Source organism: Varroa jacobsoni, unplaced genomic scaffold, assembly GCF_002532875.2.
Source record: "Varroa jacobsoni isolate VJ856 unplaced genomic scaffold, vjacob_1.0 scaffold_791, whole genome shotgun sequence".
NCBI classification, from domain to species: Eukaryota; Metazoa; Arthropoda; class Arachnida; order Mesostigmata; family Varroidae; genus Varroa; species Varroa jacobsoni.
Window position 1 is genome coordinate 486,387 of NW_019213693.1, and position 26,928 is coordinate 513,314.

The 26,928-nt window shown below is 40.2% G+C and overlaps 1 protein-coding gene and 2 long non-coding RNA genes across 3 annotated transcripts; all 3 read left to right on the forward strand.

Annotated features, from left to right (window-relative positions):
- The first annotated feature begins 3,016 nt into the window (after window positions 1–3,016).
- LOC111263801 (procathepsin L-like) lies at window positions 3,017–9,751 on the forward strand. The gene is made up of 5 exons (XM_022839197.1): window positions 3,017–3,098; window positions 3,325–3,554; window positions 3,804–4,367; window positions 9,107–9,226; window positions 9,614–9,751. Exons 1-5 carry the CDS (start codon window positions 3,017–3,019, stop codon window positions 9,749–9,751), a joined length of 1,134 nt encoding a protein of 377 aa, XP_022694932.1.
- Window positions 9,752–17,738: 7,987 nt separating this feature from the next.
- Window positions 17,739–18,572, forward strand: LOC111263805 (uncharacterized). Its single transcript, XR_002682458.2, has 2 exons — window positions 17,739–17,917; window positions 18,044–18,572. It is a non-coding gene; the product is annotated as an uncharacterized LOC111263805 (long non-coding RNA).
- A 2,734-nt stretch (window positions 18,573–21,306) lies between these two features.
- On the forward strand, window positions 21,307–22,705 carry LOC111263806 (uncharacterized). The gene is made up of 3 exons (XR_002682459.2): window positions 21,307–21,504; window positions 21,746–21,809; window positions 22,505–22,705. It is a non-coding gene; the product is annotated as an uncharacterized LOC111263806 (long non-coding RNA).
- The last annotated feature ends 4,223 nt before the right edge of the window (window positions 22,706–26,928 follow it).

The window sequence follows — 26,928 nt, forward strand, 5'->3', positions numbered from 1 at the left end:
TGCAACTCACAAATGATCGCCACGTAGTTCTACTTGCAGGGTCATAGTCCAGCACGATCGCGTGGACCTTCTTTCGCTTTCTTTCTGATATGCCAGATCGATCTGCTGACTGAAAAAATAGGCTCAGGATATCGTTGCTTTGCTCAGACTGAGCTTTGGTTCGTAGAGGTCCTTAACTAATTGGTCGCTCGAAAAGCTATTCTAAGCTGCCCCATGCCCAGTCTTTCCGATGTCAAGCCACACTCTCACTGTAGTGGCGCACCCGGACGGCTGTCAGCCTATTTCGTACCTTTTGAGAAGAAAACATGTAAGGTGGAAGCGGCAGAGGGTCTCATGTCAACGCAAAATTGGCCAGCGGTAGGGCTCTTAGAGATCAGTAAACTGTTATGCTTCTTGTATTGGAACTGGCACTGCCTTAGTGCGTTCTGGCTACCACGCGATTATAAACGGACGGACGGACACTCTTCACAGCGGTAATGCTACTAGCGTATCGAACGCTAGTTCGAACGAGGAACTAGGGTCGACCGTTGTCACGCGGAGTTTCCCTACAATAACAACCGAATGGTTGGAAGATCACGGAACTCCACGCATCAAACGTTTGTCTAGTGGCACAATTTTCCAGGTGGTTAAGTAGCTACCAGGCAGCGCTTTGCCTTTGTCACCGTAACCCCCATCGTAACCCCGTCAAATGGTAGTACCTATGTAATATAGTCATGTTGTCTCATAAAGCTATACATGATTTCTTCTTGCCTTATCTGTTCGTATCTGGTGCTAGTTTACGTTACTTCGTCTATGCAACCGACCTTGACGTTTTCGCCATGGCGTAATAGAGTGACATATCAAACAGTGGCTAACCTGAACGTCATCCCTGTTGTGCCTTGTCCTACTGCTGTCCTCCAGTTATCCTTTCGTGTAGCTAACAGCTGTGTTTATACAGTTACCCATATGTAAAAGATGCTAGTTATCCGTATGATATCTACGACTGATGTATCTCTACTTGTTTTGTGTTGTGCAATATTGCGTAGCTTACAAGACGTTTCAGAAAGCATACATCAGAAGATCATATCGTATACAACCGAGGTACTACTAAAGATTTATCTGTAGGCGACGACATTAACCTAGCAGCGGTCGGATGGGACGAGAATTCGTGACTTGGTTTAAATTGCCCTCATCTTATTCGAACAGCTTTACCGCCTATATTTTGCTATGCTCGCAGTTAGTGAAGAAAGATATCGACACACTCTAGATTTACTAACAGATACGTCATTACAAATGTTAGTGTCGTTCATGGTAGCTCTTATTGACTATTTGTTCGATCCTTCGTCAATGATTAAAGCTCACTGAAAACTATATCTAGTGGAAAAAGACGTGTCGCTCTCGCTTAACGGTAGCACGTTACGTTGTATTTTACCACCGGCTAGATTCTGACACAAGTATTAATCAAGTAATCAACCGCAGTGGAAAAACATCTGACTGTAACAGAGAACATAGCAATAGAGCACGTACAGGGAGATAAGTCCGTTTCTGTTTGCTATTTCTGTCACCAAATACTCAAATCTGATATGAGATCGCCGTTGCTCTATGGATCTAGATCATAGCTGCCTATTTTACCATAGGGGATCTTAGGTATACACATACGAGCATAACATCGCCTTCCGTATTCACTAGCCGGCGTCCCTTATTCATAGAACATTTGAGCTTAGTAATACGCTGGTCCACTTCATTCATATGAAGAGAAAATTATAGAAATATATTTACACAACAGCAGCGGATTGTAAAAGGTCTGGAAGTGAGAAACAGCTGGCACGTGCATCTCTAGGTATCTTGATGCTTAAAATGTCATGATAATGGATAGCGTCAACTTCCTTACTTAATAGGAAAGTGATTATATTAATATCTTAACTTTATATGCTTTTGTTCTTATTCTATTTTCGGCTTTAGATATAATAATAGATAATAAATGACTGAAATGATGAATTGTGCAGTTCGTGACAAAATGCATTTTGTCGTCAAGCAAGCCCCATTGCATCCAATCTTTCAAATGTTGCTTTTCCTCTTCGAATAAAAACATTGCTAGGCTTAACCTGTGTTCACAAGAATCTAGCATGTAGTAGCTAGAAAATACTACATATATGGAGCTTAGATAACTACAAGTTATGCATTTCAATTCAGCGATGAAGGATCGACCGCCTTTTCTTTTTCATCGATATGCTACGTCAAACCATCTAAGCTATTCCAAATAGTTTAGGTATAGTAAACAACTTTTCAGCAAAGGCTCTTTTTAGGGCTCGAAGAAAAGATGATCTCTGTTCCGTTTGTGAAAATTAGCCATTATAAGTATTTTGCATTAAGAAGGGCTTCTCTATACTACTAGTCGGCTCATATTAAATAACTAGAGTAATGTCGAAGGCGAAACCTCATAAAAAAAAAAAGCGGCTTCTACTAGTAATTCACTCCGTGTTGACGTGTTCAATTCCTCGTAACCTTTCAAGATGAATTTGGCATTATTATTAGTAATAGAGGATTTTTCGAAGCGGTGTCTGATTAAGCGTGTGCAGCATAGGTCTTGAAGCAAATAGACTTAGACATCTTGCTAGCTCAATCTAAGTTACGTATGCTGTTCGAAGAACTCCATTTCAGCAGGCCACAAAAAGGTATCGATCTAACAACAATCCCTCATCGTTCATCCTATTTTGGGAATTATCGATAGTATTACGACGATTGAAACGGCAGCATGCCGCGTAAAATACATGGATCTTATGTCAGGCTAAATGTTAAGGTTATTTCATGCTAGCACAGGCTGCAGTAATGAATATTCTAACCGAAATAGAGACTGAGTTCCGCTCTGTTTCTGGCACGCAATTGACACGTTCAGAGTTCACGGTCATCTATGGTCACCAATGGAACGAGCCAAATCAGAACCACGTTGACATCATGCGTCTCCTATTGGAAGTCTTATGCGGCACCACGCTCAGAGTTCCTGCTAGCCCCTGAGTAATCAGACCTACAATTAGAGATGAAGTTATTTGTTGAGAGTGCCTATCTTCTTGTGAGTGCCTCGGCCATTTACCAAAAGGTTATTCATACCATCAAGCACAGTAAGACACAGTGTATAGCGAGTTACTTGCGGACGAAATACGTATGATTCGTAAAAATAATACAATATAGGCTTGAAAGCTCATTAGATCATATGAATCATTTGAACAAAAATACTTCAATTCCTTCTTGAGTAGTCTGCCGTAGAAGATTACGGTTCCAACTGTCGTTGAGCGTGCATTACAAACGCCTAGCAAAAGCGTTTTACTTTGATATTTTTGTCAATAGGGAAACAATTCCCGTCCACCGAGGAGGAGGCGCGCTTCAATAACTTCCTTCAGTCTACCCTCGAAATCGAAGAGCGCAATGCCCGTTATTACCATGGTGAGGTTGGATACATGCTCGGTCATAACCAACTGTCTGATCTTAACCACAATGAGGTTAAACCTACGTTACTTGTTATGAAGACTATAGACGTGGAGAGTGGCAACGACACTAAACTTATCTCTTTGGGAGAAGTTCGTGTTCCTGATAGCGTCGACTGGAGGAAAAGCACATCGCTACCAGCGTCATGATAACGACAGTCTCAACTGCTTCCAATTGCGCCCCCTATGAAGATATGTTGACATTGTCGTGCACGTTTTGCAGCTATACAAGTTTTTATTCAGGTAATCACTTGCACCTGATTCAAGTGTTTTAAGTTGTAAAAAATTGTTCATTTAATTGGGCATCGGCCTAATTTACTGGTATGCGTTTTTTAGAACTAGGATGGTTGTTCGTCCTGCTATGCCTTGGCCGCCCTGGCCGCCATCGAGTCCGCTATTGCTAAGAAGACTGGCGACCTCCTTGACCTTTCTGAGCGGAAGATTATCGATTGCACTTTCAGAATTAGGAATTATTTTAATAACGGGTGCAAACGAGGAGCTGAGGCCATTGCCATTCACTACGTTAGTGGGTTTGGTATTCGTCTTGAAAGTCACTATAACTCCGCACACACTAAGACTCACCAAGAGTGTAGAAAAAGGGGTGGCAAACGAGTGAAGTATGGCTATATCCGCTCGAAGCACGAGCAGACTCTGGCCAAGACTCTCGTTGAATACGGACCCTTAACCGTTGCGCTCAGTGCCAACAAAAGAGATTTTCATTTTTGCAGTAAAGGTCTCCACGAAAGTCCCGAATGCGACGAAAAAGCTGATCACGTCATCTTGCTCATCGGCTATGGTACTGATAAAACCCATGATTACTGGCTTGTCAAGAATTCTTGGGGTACCGACTGGGGAATGAAAGGCTTTGGCAAAATTTATCAGTGCGGTATCGCGATAAAAAAAATCGTACGTAATTCACTTCTAAATAGAACAAAGTAAAATGCGGACGACGTTTTGATATAAAACGAACATAGTTATTATTATCGTACTTTTTTTGCATTCATTGTAATCGTACGTCGTCACATAGGAAATTATTTAAAAATAACGATTTCTCTCCGTTAGAGCTTACGTTATCATTAACGTAGACGAAGAGAATCAGTTAGAGAAAGCTACTGTGCAAATACTACCAGTCCGCTGATACTAATGTACTCCAGAATGTATATGATTAAGTAGTTTTTGAACTTTAAGAACTTACAAAGGTCGTCATAAAATGGCTGGATAACTTTACATTGGCCCATGTGTCGCATCATGGTTTACACATATGTTAATGCGACCATAGTTTCCCTAGAATAAACAACAGACAACTTCAATGGCATCAGCCCTATCAAAAAAAAACAAAGATTGGGTATCGATGCTATATCGTCATGTCTAAAGATTAGACACTTTAATGCCATTACATGGGAATCTGGTCTAATCTCGCTAGATTTAAAAAAAATCTTATATCCACCGTCCGTATGCTTCTTCTCAGAATCTAACGGATAATGAACAATTAACCAGATGATAGTTGAAAATATTAAAACGTGGTGTCAGGCAGAAAAGGATCTTGTGTTGTATTGAAGATAACCCGTCTGCTACCCTGATCTAATTTTCTGGCAGATGCTTTTTTATCGTTCAATTACCTTTTCCCTGCATTCTACCCTGTTGATCGCACCTCATTCCACCAGAGAAACGATCTACACTGATGTGTCAAGAGTCAAAAAGAGCCGAGAAATTAGATCGAATACGACTCTGCCGAAAAATGGTTTCTCGAAACAACCGGTCATTTCGAGCAGGAAACTGCATGGACTCTTCAGTCATCATAATAGCTTCCGCGCTAATGGTGAAAATTTTGCAACTACACGTCTTTTACAATAATGGAGTGACGACTACCCAACCACTATTAAGACGACTGTCCAAACGCTGGTGGCGTGCCATCACGACTGCGGTCTCTGCAGCGGCTCCAACAGTTTGGCTATATGCTGCTTCCCTGTACACTTTCCTGTTGCACTGCATTCGCGCGCATAGGAGTCTGCTTTAACGATTAACGGCAAATGTGGAGCGAAAGGCAAACCGGACGCTAGTAACGGCATCATTTCCTGACTTCAACTGGGTCCACAGCGCAATAAAACAGTAAAAGTGAGGTTTTCACTGGGTAAAAATCGCAGCAGCAGTAGTCCCACATAGAAAGTGTGAAGTGGAGACACTAACGACAGGCAAAAATGACACGCCTGAACCATTCCCAAAACAAATCCTGAAGGGAACTGCACGTCTGCTCTGTGGCATTTTGGGGCCCTGAACAAGAAGGAGGCATCTTAAGAGCTTCCATAATGGCAAGAAACCCATTTTCTTTCGCATGTACCCATTCTTCTGTAAGATAGCAGCTCCACTAAATTCGTCAGCCGCTAAGCTTTATACCCCGCTTTGGGGGGCGCCTGATGCATAGTACAGATTAGATGAGTTCAAAATAGCGACGCTCTGCTCATTTTAGTTAGTTCAGTATCTTAATATACTAGAATATTCCGGTCAGTTGAATGTCAAATAGTGACTTCATTTGAACAAACGCAAAACAACGCCTCGATGACGTCCGTATCACCAGTTTCGCAGGCGAAACACATCCTCGTTCATGCACACACGCTATGCAACTTCATGCAGCCTTGTAAAATATTCCGCTATTAGTCTGTAGCAAAAAAAATTATTCCCAATATCCTGTATCCACGCTACAGAAAGACGTATATGCCGATACGAAGTTCAAATAAGCCAGTCATAAACGTGAGAGTTGAAAGCATACGTTCAGGATGGGTTACCGCCTATTCTTTAGCAGTCCTTTTGATGAATACAAGCATGACAGTAACTAACAGCTATGCGTACATGCACAGTGTGCATATCGGCAGAAAGCTTATTTCTATAGAAAGCCTATTGAACATTGGCCAGAAATCAACGCTTACAATATTAAAAATCCGATGGACGACCCAACGAGACGACTGGCTGAATTCACCGACAGCAATCCTCATGTGTCAGTGGTACAAGCATTTTGAACAAAGAGGCCCTGTGCACAGGGTACTTCGACTGCTTTTTTTAACGATATTACACTATATAGTTTTATTTAGGACAGCTCTGTCCGCTTAAGATCCACTTTACTTATTGATGCGATGGCAGTGCTTAAGCGTCGAGAGCCATCGTCTTCTTGACTAGTAGGTAACACCGTGGGCCCTCAGGAAGCAGAAAAATAGGCCAAAGGATGCGAAAATATTGCTATATGAGTAATACCACAGTGATCATTGGTTATTGAGATGGAACGCGGTTTGCCCTTTTTTGATCACGTCTACACGATCACGAGTACAAAGATTGACCGTTGGTTTTACCTGAATTGCTACCTCTTTATGTATACCTACACAGACACGTGCAGTACATCTATATATAAACATAACTCGAAATATTAACGCGGAAATGCTTTCAGTTCTGCTAGATTGAGCAGCTTTTAGTATTTTACTTATTATTCACATAAATTTATATCTATTGTAAACAGGGCAGAACATTGGACCACATTGTAGATGCATGGCATATATGAGCCCATGTTACTATAAAATTCAGTTATATTCGTACTCAGGGGAAATAAAATTGCTTCTATGCAGAGATGTCTGTCTACAGATCAACAAGTAGCAGTTGCGTGCCCTATTAAACTGATTTTCATTATACGATAATATACAGATGTGCCAGCTCGATCTTGCGGGCGTTAAATGGTTCTGAACAGCATCTGAATCGACGCGGTCCGCTTCTTTGTCTTTTTTTCTTCATTATTGAACGTCTAGCATTTTTGTTAGCCTGCACGAAAGTATCACTGTCTAGTGGGGTTAGGATTTCTTTGCGCGTTATGAGTTTACCTTATCAGGATCATCTTTTTTCTCTACACTGTCAAATACGTGAGTAAGTTCAGCTTATGAGGCCAATAGATAAACATGCTGATATCAAAGTGCAGTGGGAAAAGGCATGATAATACTAATATTCCCTTACGAACTGGAAAACACATAATATGTACCGGTTCCAAATAAAAAGTTGACCGTCCTTAAATTCAGCGCAAACAATCACATAAATACATTAATACATCAGTCTAAACTTATATTGGAATGCTATATATCGACTAATCCTATACTTTATGGCTACATGGTAGATGCTCGGCAACTTACTGTACCTATAGAGCCGCATGGATGCAGATTTTATTATTACCATTGTTATCGGTCTTTCTTCATCGCTACATTTCGACTTGATGCATGTTGAAACAGTATCGGAAATGGCCGGTGAAACCGTCTTAAATATTGAGCCTAATATAGTTACTGGTGCGTTTTCTGCCGGACCACACACTGTGATGCTGGGCACCACGTAACGTTTCTGATGTACGAGCGCGCACTGGGCCAAGCTGAGCGAGAATGATTCAGATACATTGTGCCATCGTCGTTTGAATTCGGAGATCGATTTTGTTCAGTGTTTTCTGCAATCATTTTTGATTGCTGCAATTGTTTCTGATACAACAATTGCTACACACCCAATCGCCCTTCTTTGGCCACCTACCACCGCCTGAAATCCGGAGTTCTTCATTTACATGCTATCCCACTTCGGGACTTGGATTGTTTGTTTCGTTGCAGCAGCCGCCAAGTGGTAATGTGTGCTACCACGCTTGTGTGTGTTTGGGCAATGAGAGGAGCTGTAACCACTCGGTTTGTTTTGCCCCCAACTGATGCCAGCCACTTCCCGCGAGCTCCAAGTCGACTTTTTCTTCTATATTAGATAGGAACGTATTAGGGATCCAAGTCGACTTTTTTCCCAGTATTAGATAGAAACGTGTTAGAGACCCAAGCCGGCTAGACTTGCTGTGTCCTAGATTCGCCTTTCGCACCTCCTCTCTCTATTGCTGCTTCCCAGCCGGTGCATTAAAACTCTCGCCATCGCACCGCTATAAACCCGACACAACCGCTGTTGGTAGCACGAAAGTTTCCTCGTTCTTTATTTGCGTTTTCGCTCGATTTTTTGCTTTGGCTCCGCCAGTTCCTGTTAGTCCTGATGTCGTTGGGTTTTGAGCCTTGAAGTTTTGTCGGAAATTTAGCAGCGTTGGCCGCCAGAAGTCGTCACATCCCAGCCGGTATCCGAATTTGAAATTGACGCCGATAGGAAAATTTTGATTTATGGTGACGTCGTCCGAAAAAAGAAGCATGGGTGTTCTTGGCCTCGTGTCCCTTGCGCTAACCCTTTCAACACTCTTATTCCACCCTCCTCCCTGGCCACTATCGAAGAAAAGAGATGCGAAGCGCAGTTCGGCGAGAGAAGTAGAGAACCATCGAGTAAAGAAAGCCAGTCTGCCTGCCCAAGCTGGCAGGCCGTTGTAGTACGCGAATAACCTAAACTAGGCAGCAAATATCCTGTTGTAAATGGTCACTTCCTGCAGAAACGTCGCAATCCGGCGTCCTAACGCTTGATGCAAAATCACAAAAGACAAATAGCAGAAGTAAGGAACCGCTTAAGAGGGTTCAGGGGACGATAAGCGATGTGCACACGACTTAATCAGGGGGCTCCAGTAAATCGTCGAGTGTAGGGAGTTAACCAGACGACTAACTCTGAAGTTGTTCAGTAAGATTGAATAGTTGACGTTGTGGTTTTTCTTCCGGTTGCTGGAGCGCTGGGAGGACGGGAAATGGGCGAAGACAGTGTTGGCGTGTACGACCTCGATGACGCCTATCGAGTACTCGAAGGGCGGTAATAACAGTGATTATAACAGCGAAGACTATAACAATACGGCAAGTATTATCAAACTGTGCCAAAACTGGAATTATTTTATGCTTCAAGTACTCAAAAGAACAAGAAGGAAATTCTTGTCGAGTTCTTCGTATGTATCAGAATTAATTTCTATATGCAAAGCCACTTTCGATCAATAACCCCGCTTCGTTCTGCATACTTCGCAGAGGACGCCTGCTACCCATTCATTCAAACTACCATAAATTACTTGAAAGTTCACTATAATCAATTTCTAGTATTTTTCGGCACTTTTTCTAGTAACTACATTGCGTGTGCTATTTTTGTCATTGTTTAAGATCGCATGAGTGAAGCAATAATAATAATAATAGGCGAAATCGTTACAACATGTTCCCATTCTCTGCTGCTATGTCTATTTATTTCCTGCTTAGGGCGCTGCTGGAACGTTCGAACTCGTGGCTAGGATGGTACCTTTGGCTACGATGATCATGTTCCTTCAAAAAGAAGTAATGCTGGCCGAATGTCCGGTATCAATATCGCCGATATTCTGGCAACTGTTTCTAAGATGACGGTAGAACCCCTAAACGTATTTTCCAACAGATACGGATTTTCTGGCCTAGGGAATCATTTTCCTTTGATGAAACAATAGTCGAAAAAGCTGTGCTTGATGACACGATCCTACAAAGTTCTATACGCAAACTAAGATTAATCTGTAAAACAGTTGATCAACAGTTACTTACTATCTAGTACATAACAGAGTTATGGCATAGACACAACTTCCTAATGGATTGATAAGCCGTTGTAATTTTCAAGCAGAAAGATACCATTCAGATTCTGAGTGGTGGTTAACTCTAGATCTTACAGTCCTCATTTTTTGAAGTTGTTATTAGATAATAAATTTTCGACGATTCGCAGGGTTTCACCTACCTGCTTTCTCTGTACGGTATTGCCCCATAAGTTAAAAATAGGCGAATGATTATCAAACATGCTAGGCCATTTACTGCTCGATAACTTTCTCTATTCACCACTAATACACTTTGGTGTGTTTCCACCATTTTAGTTTAGAATGCCCAAGCGGCTGTGAGAACAAACCAGCATAAGCAGCTTGGTTACGATATTAGAACCTACCCTGTAACTTTTTAATAGTAATCGTGCGGCAGGCTATATTTATCTGTCTCGTAAATGTGTCACTTAACTATGCTAAATGAAAAATGCCAGCACGATTAAACTTCGGGCTGATGGCAGGCCAAACATACCAAAAACGATAGATTAAAAGGTCTAAAAATGCGAAACCTAGCAAAAGTTCCAAAAAGATTAGGAGTTTATTTGAACGTTTTTAGTAGCAGCTGATAATTTCCTCTCTAAAACGGCCATTCGTTTCCGTAACGATTATCCAGTTATATTAAAAATAACCTTTTTAAGCCATTTAAGTTTTTTTGAATTCTTTAAATTTAATCCCCATTTTGCAGGGGCTGCATAATAACTTCTTTATAGAGCATCGTTATTGTCTATAGTGCTCCAGCACTTGCATATAAGATCTTAATTTGAAGAACTGTACAGGCCAAAGGCGTACAAGTATTTCACTGACATTTTTTCTATGTCCCCCCCCCCAAATAGATCAGTTTTCGGGGAAGTCATTGCCATATTGTTTTTTTTTTTCTATGGAAACGGTTGTTTTTAGAGGTTTATCTGAGAAATATTGACTTACAGAGTTCTACTCCAACCTGCACATACAAGATCTTATTAGTATGATCTCAACATTAGCGAAAAGAAAATTTTAAGACATATGGTGTATTATTGGTAAAAAATAAAGCTATGCAATTGTGATCAGTGTGTGTGTGTGTGTGCGTGTGGCACCAATCACCAAATTAAAGCAAATTTGGCGCTAAACTAAAAAACGTGCAGGGATGTATAGAACATACATACAATGGTATAGATGAGATATCTATAAATAATCGTATGCATCCTCTTCATACACGTCGAACGAGCTAGCCGTGCAAAGGCGCTACTTGTGTAAGCTACTATAAACACCAGCTAGCAGATAATGTTTCTTTTCGTTTATGATTCCAGCAAATATATACCAATGATGACATTAAAAGATGACGTTGATGAAACTCATTGAAAATGTTATATCGTGATGCTTTTACGACACAAATCATCCTGATGTGTTTTGAGTTGACCCTCAGTTATCCTCCAAGGTGGCTTCTTCATCTACTTCACACTCCACACACGAAAAACTTCATTACCTCAAATCAACACGAATCTTGACACGCCCGCACTATAAAGTGTCTGGATGTTCTACGCTCTATGAAGCTAACTTCAAAAACTGGCCATTAAAGCTGAGCTTCAACCTTCGGGTTCGATTTCGCTTCAAATTAAAAGGAATAAAGCAATTCTGCCTTTTACCAACCTGATATAGAAAGCTGCGGTCTGACAAATGTAATCTTAAAAATAACATATATATTATGGCAGTCGAAATGCTTACACAACAATATTAATGACGAGGCCGCGTATAGTATATAACAGTAATAATAATATGTGTAATACTCAATAAAATTATAATTTTCGTAAAAATTAATATAAACTGAACTCAGATCACACCTCAGCTTGTTATTAAGGCTAAAGTATATTATAAAGTCCGGTAACGGTGATCCCATGTACACTAGATTTGTGGTGCAAAAGTATGTGGTTCGGAACAAAGAGTGTGCATATTCGTGTTCGAAGGACAAAAAAAGTTTATCTCATTACAAAACTGCAAATTGTTGCCTTAAAAGTAACCATTAAAATCATGATCGGTCGTAAAAAGTAATCCCAAAACTCCGCGAGTGTTTATCCTTCGAATCATTTTTTCGGGCTTGTCGGATTTGTCTAGAGCTCCTTTAACAACCTAATGAAGCGGGATGATAACCATATGCCATCATAATTATTTACCAACGTTGAAATTTGAATTACCAGCGGCTGCATGTTCGTACTGATCATAGCAACGCAGTTATAGAGCTACACGGTGTAGCCTTTTTTATATGTGAGACGTAAATTTGAGCCTTTGCTCTCCTGTAATGCGCTATACCAAATAATACACTGACAACTACCTGGTTATGAAAGTTATCGCGGTCAGGCTAGGAAATGGCTTTAAGTCATAGCAATTTCACTTATCCAGGGGCGGCATCGTGTGCTCCTGGGGCGAGCACAGGACGCCAGACGGCAAGCGTCGAGTGCGTAATCTTATCTAATTATTTTTGATGCGCCATTGCATAAAAGCGAATGCAAATAGGTACGAAACATCGACTGGTATTGTCCGACACTGTTTAACGCTATACATGCGATACCGCCAATGACACGCAGTAAGCCAGTTGAAACCGTTTTGTAGCCATACATTATCTACACACGGTTATTGCTTAAACTACTTATTACTATATTAAGTTACTATTAATTATTATTAATGGATTAAATTGCGAAGTATGTTAGGTACCAGTACAACATAGATCTAACTACCACGTTTCTTTATACAATCCTAACATTACGCACGCCTCTGACCACCCCTCTGACACAGGCCCTTATCCGTATTTCAGACTTAGCTACAATATATTTAGGTATAAATTTTTTATTCCGAATACAGGCAAAGGTAGTTTGAATCCGAGTATATATCTGGAGTGCGATTTCGAAACCAATGAAGCGAGTCCACAGTATCTATTTTCTCGTTTTTTTAACGAGAAAACCGTTAACGGCGAAAATGATTAAAACACGTAAGCTGGTTGACGCGAAGCACACTGCATCATTTCGATTTCTTTGTTTTTCTATCAGTCGACCGTTTTGCACCAGCAGACTCAGTGCAAGCTTCTGTTGGGTTTTCAGTAACTGATACGGTAAATAGCCATCGACATTTGTTGGTAGTCGGGGCGTTCATTTGGCTAGAGAAAACGATTCGTTTATAATTTACCGACACCCATCGAGCGTCGTATTATGTTTGCTCAGAACGCTATATGGCCTACGACAACCTTTATCTCTAGTTACCATTGACATACTTACAAGAGCTAAATTCGACGATGTGTGACAAAATTTGGGAGATGAATGAAACTAGTGTTTACAGACAGAGAATCATAAGGCTGAACGTACTGGCCGTAACGGAAATTTGGCGGCTCACTGAAAGTGAATGATGATGCTAGACGTTAGTGGTTTTTGTCATCATGTCTAATTAGTCGAAAGAAATGCGGTCTCACAAATCAGACAGGTCGCCTTTGATAATAGTGGTCGACTGATTGATTCAGTGAAATGAAAGACCAATAATTCCACACGTCTACGGTCAGAGTATCAAAGGTCAATAATGTTTTCGGGCTCCAGAAGTTAATAAGGTACGAGCTAGTCGAATTTTCGTCTAACAGATCTAGGAACGGGTAGCCTATATTTTATAGATTTATTTTACGGACAAAAAAAAGAAGAAGGAAAAAGATAAAATAAATTGCTACGAAGAATAAGAAGATGATAATTATAAAAGTAGTACTTTTAAAGCGAATAGCCCCTCCCGTTGCACATCTGCCGGTGAATCAACTAACATTGCCCAATTATAACTAATTCACTAAAAAAAAGCCCAAGTTTCGGCATTATAGTAGATAAATAATTATATATGTGAAAAAATTACGCCGAGTACCGTCATTAAGAATTGTTTCAGCGTATTTACATCCGATATCCGCTCTATATTACCACGCACATATAAATTAAGCAAACACGCTACTAATGCACCATCACAAAGCATCTCGGCAGCATAAATCTACGATTTAAGAAAAGAGTTGTTCTGACCGGCCACAAGTGCTCAACGGCAATATAATCGGCACGACCAGACCAGGTAACTTAAGTTTTTTGAGAGTTTCAAAGTGAGTAGTCGTTTTGTAACGATAGGGGTTATCACTTAACATATTGAATCTATATGTGTATACCTTTTCAAGAAAGTCGTGTGAACTCGGCCAATTACTAAATGCATAAGCTGCCGTAAGGGCCACTTGGGTGATCCTAGCCAGGTTGGTTTAGGCACACATGCACTTGAAAGCACAGTATAGTCTAACGTGTTTAAATTCGTTTTGGCTGAATGCATAGCCGGCACGCTCATTGCTATCGAACGCGACGTTTTCGCCAGCTTCGAGAAGCTTACAACAGTACAAGAATAGAGTTAATTACAACCTTCCTAGCTCTATTGACCAGAGGCTTCCTGTCGTACCATGCTAAACATAATGTTCGATATATCCTGTCAAAATAAAAGTGGCATGACTACGTTTTCAACTTACATGGCATTCCGTAAGGACGATAGCTTTGCATTGTTTGGTGCAGAGATCGTATGAACGCTGCGAAAATCCATGTGACAGTAACAGTAAGAGTGCCAGAACTGCACGAGCTAATTCTGCGATAGACATTTCGAAAATCGTCCAACTTACTTACACGTATTTATTAGATATATTCAAATATAGCTTCTCTTCCTGGTGTACATCAGTTGTCTACCCGCAGCGTACTATTCTTCGTATAGAGCTAATAGCGGCATATTATTATGTACATTTGATTAATCGCAATGCTACATTTTTTTCCAGAACGATATACAAGTCAACAATGTCTACGTTACACCATGCGCCTCAAACTATCTTCGTTATTGATTCCTGCAAATTAGATACCTTCATGATCCTCCTATTACTTTAGCATCAAGCGTTGTATTTAGCGTGTTAGTATGACCTCTCTTTGCCTTAAAGTATAGAACGCCTTTGAGCACATGTTTGATGTATTGCTTGGGTAAGCGTCCATCCGTCTGAACAGGTTTCCCCCAGAGAGTATATTGCACTATACACTGCGTTGGCCAAGACATCTTGAAGCAGCATCTGTGAGTTTCAAGTTGGAAGAGCCCCTTAGATGGCTTGACTATTTTAGACGCTGGGTCAGAATCAAGACACGGTTGGAGACTAAGCTTCCTCTGATTAAACGGTTCGAACCTTTATATCGTCCTCCTCGCGTACTTCGCAAAAAGGACCTAGGGATACGCTGTTCCTGCGAGTTTCGTTGTTCACTCCATCGAACCGGCAATGGAATTCGCAGGTTTCGCATTTAGCTTTGGCGCGTTCGACGTCAAGCTCATCGAGGATAAATGTGTAATGTCGTGTGCCAAGTGTGGGTTTACCAGACCTCGGATGTTCCAGTGCTAATGTGGACACAGCCGCTGCGAAGGGTGCGTGTATTCCTTTGGCAACCCAGTATCCACTCTGTAATCGGGTAACAAAAGCCATATTCTTCGAGTTATCCGAAAATGACCTATCAAAGTGACTGTGTAGCTGCCCACGATTTCCCATAGCGGAAAAACACGGAAAGATGAAGTCTCACTTAATTAGCTGTCGCACTTTTAGGAACAGCTGGCTTCGAGAAGTGCTACACTTCGACAACTTTCCGGATCGATGGGATGTGCTTCTGGTTTGCTGTAGGTAAGCACAGCGTTCGCGTGACGGCACTTGATGTACCCAGTCCACGGCCGCTTAGAAGCTGAGTTTCTGTTCTTGGCCTGGGTAACGATCTCGCCACAGTTCAACCACTATCAAAACTTAGCTCCCTAGGACAGATATGGTGCTCCAGTAGCCGGGTCGGCTTTGTGCTTTGGAGTAGCTGCGAGCATAGAAAAAAAACTCCCCATGTCATTTGGGTAACGGTTCAACTTGAGTAGAGCTTGCTGTTTATTCTCTTTAAGTATTCCTACAATAGAATGCTAAATTCATGTAAAAAAACACTATTTGAAGCCACCACAAACCTGTCCTAGGTGATAGGTTAACTTCTGAGCAAAAGAGGGTCATCTTTTGTACTTAGTGCCTATGTGTGGAGTGTACATATATATGATTAATAACGTTTACCTGCGCGTGCCGTAGCCTAAGAGTATGAACAATAATGGTGGTTACGTTAGACTATAGGAACTATCATTGCCATTATATGGCAAAACTGGCTCAAATATAATAGGAAAGAGGATGCAAAGCGAGTGGACCCTTTGCCTAAACCGGCTATTTCTTTTTTTATACATCCCATAATTGTAAGATTTTATGCAAATTTTAGATCGTTTTTGATTGCTTTGTTTGGTAAAAAGCGAATACTTATTAGGGAGGGAGTCCATTAAATAATGTTAACTATATACCGGACGATATGTTCTATAAATGAAAATACTTAATGTAAACTATGTACAGAAATATAGCTTATAAATCTAAACGCAAAATAAAGTATCAGGTCGACGTTTTGGCCTATTCTATATTTGGTCCTACTTTGGTCTATATCTAGATCGACAAAGTGCATATATCATGCAGAGTGCAATAAGATTCGAATGACGTTATTGAAAATAAATTTAAAACCGAAAAATACGCTTGATTATAAATCTTATAGGATTATAATCTTATAGACAGCAGTTTTACCCGAATAATTTCCTTATTTTGGGTGGTTCAGCAAAGGCTAATAACGCTACATAGAAATAACGGCAATCCGTTCGGACCTGCCATCGACATCAGTTGCCCTTCTATCTTTCAAAAAAGGTTGTTTTCTCTATTGAGTGTTGCGGGATTTGTCTCTAGGATAGACTTCATTAGACCGCGTACAAACCTCCATGATTACCCGCCGTTTGTCAATTGACGGTTCTAAAAAGTATAGTGGCTTCTAATCTCTCTATTCCCGAGTGTTTCCATCAATCTTCGACAGATTCTACCACCGTTCAGTGAGAACAGAGACTTAATGACTAATCGTTGATTTTTAGCACTCAGTCGTATTCTTTCAATAACAAAAATCAGTGTATCGCCGTAAATAGCCAAACTCTCTGTTCAAATATTTTCTTCACATTTCATACATACCCTAAAAATCAGGCAAACTTCTCGACTGGATAAACGACATTCGACCAACCTCTTTAGTTAACGCAGAATCGTTGGTGAAAATTCAATGGACAGCTGTAACTAGTGGCCTATATCTTAGCAACTCAGGCCATGAGTTGATTCTGCGACGAGTTAACTCAGCGTTTTACGGTCTTTCTAACTCCTTTTCCTGTCCGCCAAGTGCTGTTTGACGCGCGCGTTTTTGAGAAGAAATAGTAGTAACTTTAGCTGTCGGGAAAAGCTATTCAAAAATAACATTAGACACTTTTCAATTGAAACTTTCCCCAATAGCATCACTTGCTATTTCTCGGCATTTGAAAAATCAACGCTGCCGGAATGTCGACTCGTTTGCTGGTAATTTTATTGGCTATGAAAGTTATAATCAGATGCAAACGGACAATACTGGCCACTTTAGGCAAGATAGTTAAGTTCTTCAAAAATTTGTCACAATGCGTCCGTGAACAAAGATGTACACGTGCAAGTTCATGCTAGTAAAACTTGTTATGCTTGCCTCGTTTCATTAACATATTGGAACGGAACGATTTGCCACTTGACGTGTAAATACTGCTCCGTAAATTACGCAAAGCTATTGCCAAACGGCAGTCGACAATGCCTATCGGTCGCCGATGCGGTGGCCGACTAGACCAAAGGCGCGCAATGGATAGCCTCTTTTTATCAGGTTGGTAATCTTTGTCATATCTGTAATAGACGCTGAGTAACAGAAAGTTTTCTACAGTTTGGCTCCTGTTAACGCTTTAAACGCCGCCGACCTGGTAACAGGTTCGATCGTATTCGTATCGCACGGATAAAAAAAAAACTAAACTGTATGGGTAGTCATTATTTAAGCATTAGTACACGTTAAATTTTGCAAAGGTAAGTTTTTATTTAATAAATTTTCAGACATGTATTGGTTTTTATGCTGCTTGATTGAACTGTTTAAATTGTGTGTGATACACTGATGCTTGGACTTAACAATATAATACGTTTAATACATTTCAGACTATCCTATCCGCGGGACCACGTGGGTCGTCTCGAACGTATTAACGAGAAAAAATTCTGATTACCGATTTGAAAAGTCACACAGTAATCAATACGTCCGGTTCGTGCTAATGCGTGAATACATTGATGTGGCATCCGTAACTTGTGCTCGGAAGTTGATCTAAGTTGACTAGCAACTAAGTTGAACTTGAATTCGACTCCGAGTCCGGAGGACTAGTCTCAAGGGACCCTTGATAAATCTTGAAAGCGATGAATTGGAAGTGGATGTTCGGTTACGGCGACTATGAATGCATATGACAAATCCAACCACCTCGCAGTGGATGAAGCAGCATTTGACCTCGTTTGTCGTGGCCTTTCATCAAGATCAAATCAACCGCGTCCTTAATTTCACGCGTTAATGCTAGTGTAATATTAACAATTTTATTCAACTAAAAACGGGTGTGCATACGCATATACTGTTTAATACCACGTAAATTTTATACTAGAAGAGGTATCATTTTTTATAAAATATACTTCAATACAACCGTTATATGTGTAAGTTGATAAAATGTTTAACTTTTCGATGTAGTCGAGTATCGTGGCAGAAATCGAAAAGAAAGTCTTTTGTAGCTGGGTTAGATACCAGAACAACCGCTTAAGAAGCGACCATTTGATAGTAACATAACAAAAAATTGAAGCGTAGAGTACATCGTGTATTTGTAGTCGAAGTGCAGCTGAAGGTGTACTTATTAGCATAAACTCCGAGAAGCCAGAACAAATTTTGTAGACCCTATTCTAAAAACCCAATCCCTATATAGATCATATCACTAAAGCAGTCTTCCACATGTATTCCCACACAAAACATGTATTTCTTTCTTTAGAAATATAATCATCATCCACGAGCTTTGAGAAATACTACCTTTCAACAGTGTAATCTGCCTGACAGAAAGTGCCCATAACGCCGGTCAAAAGACGCGAACCACCTAGATAAGATCGTTGTTAGTCAGCTTAGAAAGATAACACATGCGAATGGCATCAATGTGAGGACCTCACAGACGTGTGACAAGTAAACAGAAATACAAAAACATCAAATACCAGTCAGCATAATTCGAAGAAACACGAACAGATTCTCTAGGACTATCGCATTATAGGACCTTCACGACGCTGAAGCCTTTTCCAGCGGCATATTAACCAAACACGGGAATGACTACTATCAAACTGACCCAATCACGACCCCAACAAAAGCTCCCGCCGTTACCTATTGGCGGTTCTTTGCATCCCTTATTTCGCATGCCTTTTTACTGGAAGCCATACATCGATCGGAAGCACAAGTGGTATCGCCGAATAGAGCGTAGATCTTATATAGCTTCCTCCATGTGCCGTATCTCGTTCCGTACGAGCCTTGTCCACTTCGTTCTGCTCTTCTTGGCATCAGAAGATCCACTGAAAAACAGCAGTTCGAGAATAAAACTCATCAAGATATCCATTACTATTGGTTTTGAAGCAGTAGATTTGTTCGCATAAATATGAAATCCTGGCCAGATACGACAATGTCATAGGTACGTGTAGCTGTGAGTTTGATTTTGGCTGTGGTCGAATTTTCCCCTATCCAAATAGTGAAGATATGCGATGAATTCGTATTTGGTTCTAGTAAATAATTTTTTGAATAAGCAGAGAAGGCACGATGTATGTTTTTCTGCCAGTAATGCATGAATAGTCAGCTGATTTTTGCAACGCCCATTGGTAGAAGAATAACTATGGGGAAAGAAGAAGAAAAGTACGCCTTCTTACATACGAGTGTATCTCCTTCGTCTGTTATACGCGTAGAAAATAAATCGGTGGTTCTTTTTCTTTGTTACGAAGCAAGCAGTCTGTATAGTAAAACGTTGGACGTTTAGTCAACCTGCCTTTCGGTCGCAATTGATGATTGAAAAGAGCCTACAGGCCCAACAGCTGCAAGATCGTACGTGAATAGATATTTAGCATCAATCTAACCATACGTTCGTTAGTCGATAATCTTATTTGGTTATATTTCACGTATGTGATCAAGACCGTTACTTGGTATTTTGTAAGTAATTTTGGAAGTGATAAAAGCTATTATTAATACCTCACAAGAACTGGCCCTGTAACTGTAAACGGCTAAAAACGAGATCAGTAAATTGAAGCTCAATTACTTGGCATCAAAAATTCAAGTTGTTTTTCAAAACAGTTACATAAAAACTTTTCGGTACGTTTCTATTTCCCAATAGCTAAGATTACTGTTTATTATTTATATTATTATCTTATGTTCGTAATTATTATATATAATATTATAATTACGAATCTCTGCACATTAATCAGCCGTTTCTTTGCGATCGAATTTTTAGCGCTTCCACACGCAGAGTGCTAAGAGGGAATCAGCTGGGAGTACCACGTCTTAGGTATGAGTCTAGGCGTAAGATGAAGGTCACTCTGACAAAGCACGATTCTTTCAGTCGATACCGTAATCGGCTCTTATCAACAAAGATATACCCATTGTCTACTCATGCTACGTAAGCCTCGATGCAACGCAAACAAGTTTACACAAACGTAACTTTTATTCCGCAAATATTGGCACATACATAATATAGGCGGGATGCCTCTTACTCTCCAAATCGTTGTCTCTGTACTAGCATACTTACGTACTGTTCCGTTGATTTATACCATGGCGGACATACGAATGACAACCAAGCCACGGCTATATTCCAACCCAAATAAAGGAGGTAGTTATTACCGTTGTTATTGGAGTATCCGTCTTTGTAGACCCGATTCAAACGTGTTCTAGTCAGCATTCAAAACGCGCCAGTACAAATCTATAGCCTAGAGAACGAATCGCGCAAAACATGTGTGTGTAAACAAGAACGCAAAATCGATAGCTTAACGCAATGATTTTGTTCTTTTTTAAACCTTTGTCAAATCTACAGTTTATCTTATTAAATTATTTACAGGAAGCTAGCATTAATTCGGTATAAATCAGGCCACGCTATTTTACCATACGAAATCTCCGTGACAATATCACTTCTCCGTCTCTAATCGATAATGTATGTGTGTGTATAATTCTATCGCACACTAGACACATTCCACTCTATCGCTTTGCCACAGGGGGCTTTACGAGTGGCTTAGCAAGGCCAGTCAACGGAGAGTTAGTAACCAGAAAACGTTTCGCAGTTAAGTAGTTTATAATCCGTCCTGATTGCAAATTTCGTTCGAAATTATAAAACATAAATTATGCAGATGGATGACGGCTCGGACTTTATAAGCCCACGGAAACTTGTTAAATCGACAAACACGGTTCATCGTAGAGCCTCGCAGTCAATCAAGTTGATAGTTACCGAGAGTCGATAGATAGTCTTTTTTCACTACCGTAACAGAAAGACAGAGGAACACGAAACGGTTGAGCAGAATCAAAATGAAGGTCAACGTATTCATGTTCATCTTTGTACTTATCGCGACTTTCGCAACCGGTAAATGTAGCTTCCTATCAATCGGACCCGAGTTATGTTTAGATTTGTTTGAAGCTGTAGTTCTTGAAATAGGGACAATAACTACTAACTGCAATAGGTGCTCGCTCACGTTGCAACTGTTTTACCCATTTTGTAGCGCCATAGCTCCGAGAACCCGATTAATACAATGTGTTGTAGGTGTATGTATTTACGCTGCTTTAGCGATTCGTTCTTTATCTCTCTTCTTTTTCTGCTTGCTTAGGTGCCTTGGCCATCAGTTGTCAGGCCCAACGACTCGGAAAACGTCCAGCCATCTGTCGTGTCAGGTATTGTCACAGTTTTTGCCCTGAATGCCTTAAGTTTTAATTAAGAGGGAGAAAAGTGCACAATAGCATGCCGAACTGATATTAGGACAAACTAACAATAAGCTATACATAATGTTCTAACATTCTACTTCCTCCACTCAACGCCATCCAGTAGTAATAAATATAAGATTGTGTTTTTTTTTTCCTGACTGTTTTCTAACACGCGTTCGTATTTGGCCATAGACATCCCTTAGAAAAGATCACCAATGAGTGTTTGTTGCAAAATTTATAGTAAGGTCTAAATTTTTTTTTTATAAAAATGTTAGTGTTGAATATTCTTGCAGCCGTAGTGTGATTTATTAGCGAATGAGGACCATCATGTAGGTAGTACTAAAAATATTAAGCTTCATTAAATTACCTTGTTAATCGAAAAACGAAAAATGACGTTAGACCCCGTAACTAATTATAAGACGGTTTATAGAGCGAATTAGCCAGATATCTCGTTTCTAGAATTGGAGAGTTTACGGCCTTAACCGACTTAAGTCAAGTCGACACTGGCCTAAAATGTTTTTTTTTTTTTGTTTCTAAAATGAAGCTAAAACTATGTAGAATGACAAAATACATGTAAAATATATTCCATTTCCAATAAATCCTATTAGCAACCTGGTAATTTGCGATGTTTAACACATTTTAAAAATGTACTTTCGTCATTTTAGATGCCCACCAGGATATCGTAGCGTGTTTTACGATTCGGGATGCCCCGCATCATATAAATGTTGCATTTAAATGCAAATACCGTTACAAAGGAATAGCGAACATACGGAAAACACGACGCGTCCGTTTTGACGATTGCTATATAAAGATGACGAAATATATATAAAAAAAACACTAAATAAATAAACAAACAAGCTCCTATATTCTGACTGTCTATTATTTGTTATCGAAATTTTATTTCTTATCCATCATGTGTTGAATTTTAATCATTTTATGCGATATGAGCGGCTACAGTTTCGTATAGGTTTAGTTATTTCAATCGGGTCTTAAATTTATGGCGTCTATATGTAAATTGCTAATTTACGGTCTTAGATGTCCCTAGGCTCATTTCATTCCACTTAAATTTTATAGCATAAAAACTTGTGTTATCATACTTCTTGTCATGAAGGATACCTAACCGCCTTTTTTTTTAGATAGATACAAATGAATACTAGGAGCTTATTAAAAAGACAACAAAAAACTTGGTTTCTATGAACAACTATATGCTTTATATCGGCTCGAAAATAATTGGGATCGGTCCTGGCCGTGGACAAGTGATCAGTACTCATCTATAACTAAAGGCACGCGATTAACGTCACACGCTCGAAAGGACTAAGTTATATGCTGAAGTTATTTAACATAAATCGAAATGTTATGGCTCGTTCAAGCATAATAAGATGTCGTGTCAGATCTTCTTAACAGCCTTCACCATCAAGCATTTCACTCGGTAGTGGTCGTCAACTTAAAAGTGCTTTTGGCTATTTTCAAAGCCTTGTTTTGAGCTATTAATAGAAAGAAGGCAAACATCTAAATATCTCCAATATAGGAACTTGTTGTTAGTCTAAAGGCAAACAACTAAACGATGTCATACACCGATGTTCTCGTTTGTTGATGCAATTTTTTTTTATTGTTTATTTGATTTTTATTTTGTTGAAACTGAAACGCTATGGTATTAGCTATGCTCTTACGAACTTTCCGAAGAATAGATTTATAATTTACATAGTGCTCGAATTGGTTCATCGTTCAACAGTTACTCGCTTCTAGACAAGCCTTACAAACCGTCGGCGATTTGTCTATAGATAAACCTAGCGTTGATCGAAATAGCTTTACCACGGAAGGTTTTGGCTATATCCAGGCCGCTAGCTGCAGTGTATTAAAAATGATTAGATAACAAATTAATATCGAAATTTATATTATTTTAGCTTAACACAATCCTTGGTCATACAAAACGGGAAACTGTGGTCATACTAATGTGGAGGAGATTATACTAACCAGTATGCAAATCCATCCTGCAGGTCCAGCGTAATGGCGATCGCATCAATCCATAGGTGTCGATCAGATATTAACGGAACGGCTAACGGAATGGGCTTACAGCCAGAAGCTTACGAAAATTGTTGATAGCCAAAATTGATAAAGGGTTTATGATGAATTTGTTCATAGACTTCCCTAATGGAGACGGGATGTTTTTCGGCCTTCTTCAAGGCAAATGTTCTTTGATTCTGTACTAAGAACAATGGAAATCGCATACATAGCTTATTAATGTTAGGTGCCGCGAACGACTAGGCCCGACAATTGCCCTGCTCTCACAAAGCTTATGGAAGCGTGGCCAGAAATTATGACTTGAGCCTACAATATACACGGGCATTTTCTGTTAGCACGGTACGATGGGTCCACGGTATAAATATTTTGGCGCTTCGGCGACCTCTGCAGCAGTTGTGTGCAACAAAAAATAAAGGGCGATTCGTATATTTTTTTAAAAAGAGATTTCAGAGCACGCTGAAATAAAGGCTAAATAATAACGCCCGTTGCGCCAAGCAAACAATCGAGTCGAAATGGACAGACGGTCTATTACAGCTAATTTTGGTAAACGCGCGAGACGCACACAATCCGTATCCTAAAACGCATCTCGATGAACCTCACGGCGGTTGTATTCAACGTAATGAAGATGACCCGAGTGGGTTATCTATGGAAGGAATCAGGAAGAGCCATGAGGAGAGAAGTGCTTAGATTAGATAGATTGCTCGAGGCATTAAACATCCGAACTTTATTCATCCGTCCTGACCCTGGCCGATAAGCCCGATCTTCGAAATTGACTTTCACTGCCGCGATAGCTTTACCTTACCAAATCTAACAAAAAGGGCTCATCTTTGCGAACGTCACGGTTTGTATGGTGGGACAGAAAGGCGCTCTACAATCGGCTTCTTCCTCATCAAAACCACTGTCACATAGCTTACCAGAGTAAACCGCATGTCAAGCGAGTTATGTGCGACTTGTTTTTGAGCAGCTGTAAAACGTAGCGCGCCAGGAGCGTTACCGAAAAAACTGAGCAGACAATGCAGAAAAACGCTCAACAACGAACGTTCGTTTGGGCAAAAGTATAGATAATTTATTTCTATGTAAATAAAAAATATTATTATTATTATTATTATCGTCATTGCTAAGTGTTTTTCTTCACGTTGCAACTCTTATGTCTTTGAGCTGAGCCTTTTTGTTGGGTCTACCAAGTCTCGGCTGTGTGTTCTTCATGATGGTATAACGCGCTGAAATGGCCGGAGGCCGTTTCCCTCCCACGAAATTCCCGATATCAACAACGAAGCTGAGACTGGAATTTTCCCAGCGGAAAACGCGTTTTTCAGCAAGTTCTTTAGTGATAGGGCTTGTAATTTTACCGATCAAATTTGCAGAGTAATAGGGGCACAAAGGAAATTCAGACGTTATTGCAAAAACTCATTTCGGTTTTTTGCTTACCTTATGTGTAAATATGTTGGTGTCTCTTTAGAGATAGAGCTTGTAAATGTGATCGTAATCACAACACTGTAGTGATGTATTTTCTCTCAAGCAGACCCAATATATGTATGAAACACAATGCGTTCTTTTCTAAATTTGAGCAAATAGTAGTTATTATCGAATGCGTTCGCGCCGAGCAAAGCATCAAAGAAACTAAACACTTCCTTTTTTTGGCCTTAAATCGATGGTCTACTTTATCGCCTCTGCAAAAGAGAAATGAAAGCCATTTTTTCTACACATAAAATTTTGCATCAACAACCGCTATGGAGTGAAAAATTCGTCACCGATTAAACGCCTCAAAATACGCTCTAGGGATACGTCTCTTCAAACTTTGTGCACCTTTTTACACATTTTAAAGTGTTTGACACTTTAGCTATGTAGCAATCGATTTAAATACTATGTGAGGTCTTTGCATAGTAGTTCACAACAATATTATAGAGGAATAGTTCACCGAGACTTCGGTCGGGCCCTTTTTGCGATAGCTTATTATGTAGAAGGACTCGAAGGTGGCGGAGGCTAATGCGATTCTCTGACTTCGCCCTATAGAGGTGCCGAAAAAACTTTTCATCAGACTAAAAGGCACAGGAAGCCTGACGCATCGCAGAAGCTCTGCCCAAACAGGACCATGTGGACCTTTTGAGTTTCGTTGAAAACGCAACGTTTGCTTGTTGCCTCGAATCATAGGTAAGTACCAAACGTTGAATCAACCGATAAAAGTGTCAATACCGTGATGCTAAATGTCCTAGAAAGTAATGTTTTAGAACGTCTCGCCTGGGCCGGTCCGACAAAAACCTGATACGACCAAGAGCAAACTCTCTTGTCGTCAAAAATTATCGGTGAAAACAGGCGGACGAACCAGTGTTAGTTAATAGTTCTCTTATGAAAGCTAGCATTGCTCGCAGTGCCTTGCAGGTTAGATAAGTCATGTTTATCACAACAAAGAAGCCCACCGGTAATCTTCCTGCTACTTAGTTAACGGGTAGACGTTGCTGTAGTAAATACCAATGAAATAGAGCCGCCTCGATCGACTGTACTTGTCCTTCGTGTTTTTCCATTCGTATGGTATCTCTTCGTCGTAAAGGTAATGTACTTCGCATACATTTTGCTCTAGAATTCGAAGGCTTGCATTGAATGCGGCGTTTGCGGTAAGGGAAACCGTAATAAACACAAGCTTATTTCCACTATCTGTGTTTATTTTGGCATTTCACTCTCAGCACTCAGTGCCGCACCTAACAGAAGCTCATTTTAGGAGGTTTTTAAGATATAATTGTTTAAACCGTGCGACGAAATTCGAATCCACATGGCGACGACCTTGTCGAAAAGGCTGCAGCGTCCTAGGTCTCGTCTACGAGAAACTTATCAAACGTTAGAATTTTTCCAACAATGAAGAAGCGGCTATTCAGACGTCAGCACGGTTTGAGTCTCGGGCACGGCTGGCGTAATTTGCCAGTGACCTGCACGAAGTCTAACTCTCTACCAAATGTGCTCCTCGGCAGAGCTTTTCTTAATCTTAAAGTGTTACCATCGAGACGAATTAAATCGATTGTATATTCCCACCCACAATCTTTAAGGCCGATATAATTAAAACAATATATATATA

What these genes read in the sequence shown, in the direction of transcription:
- LOC111263801 (XM_022839197.1), top strand. Translation starts at nt 3,017, where the DNA reads ATGAAGTTATTTGTTGAGAGTGCCTATCTTCTTGTGAGTGCCTCGGCC. An exon ending in AACTTATCTCTTTGGGAGAA is followed by an intron (nt 3,555 to 3,803) that starts GTTCGTGTTCCT and finishes TTTTAGAACTAG; the next exon opens with GATGGTTGTTCGTCCTGCTA. An exon ending in GTATCGCGATAAAAAAAATC is followed by an intron (nt 4,368 to 9,106) that starts GTACGTAATTCA and finishes CGGTTGCTGGAG; the next exon opens with CGCTGGGAGGACGGGAAATG.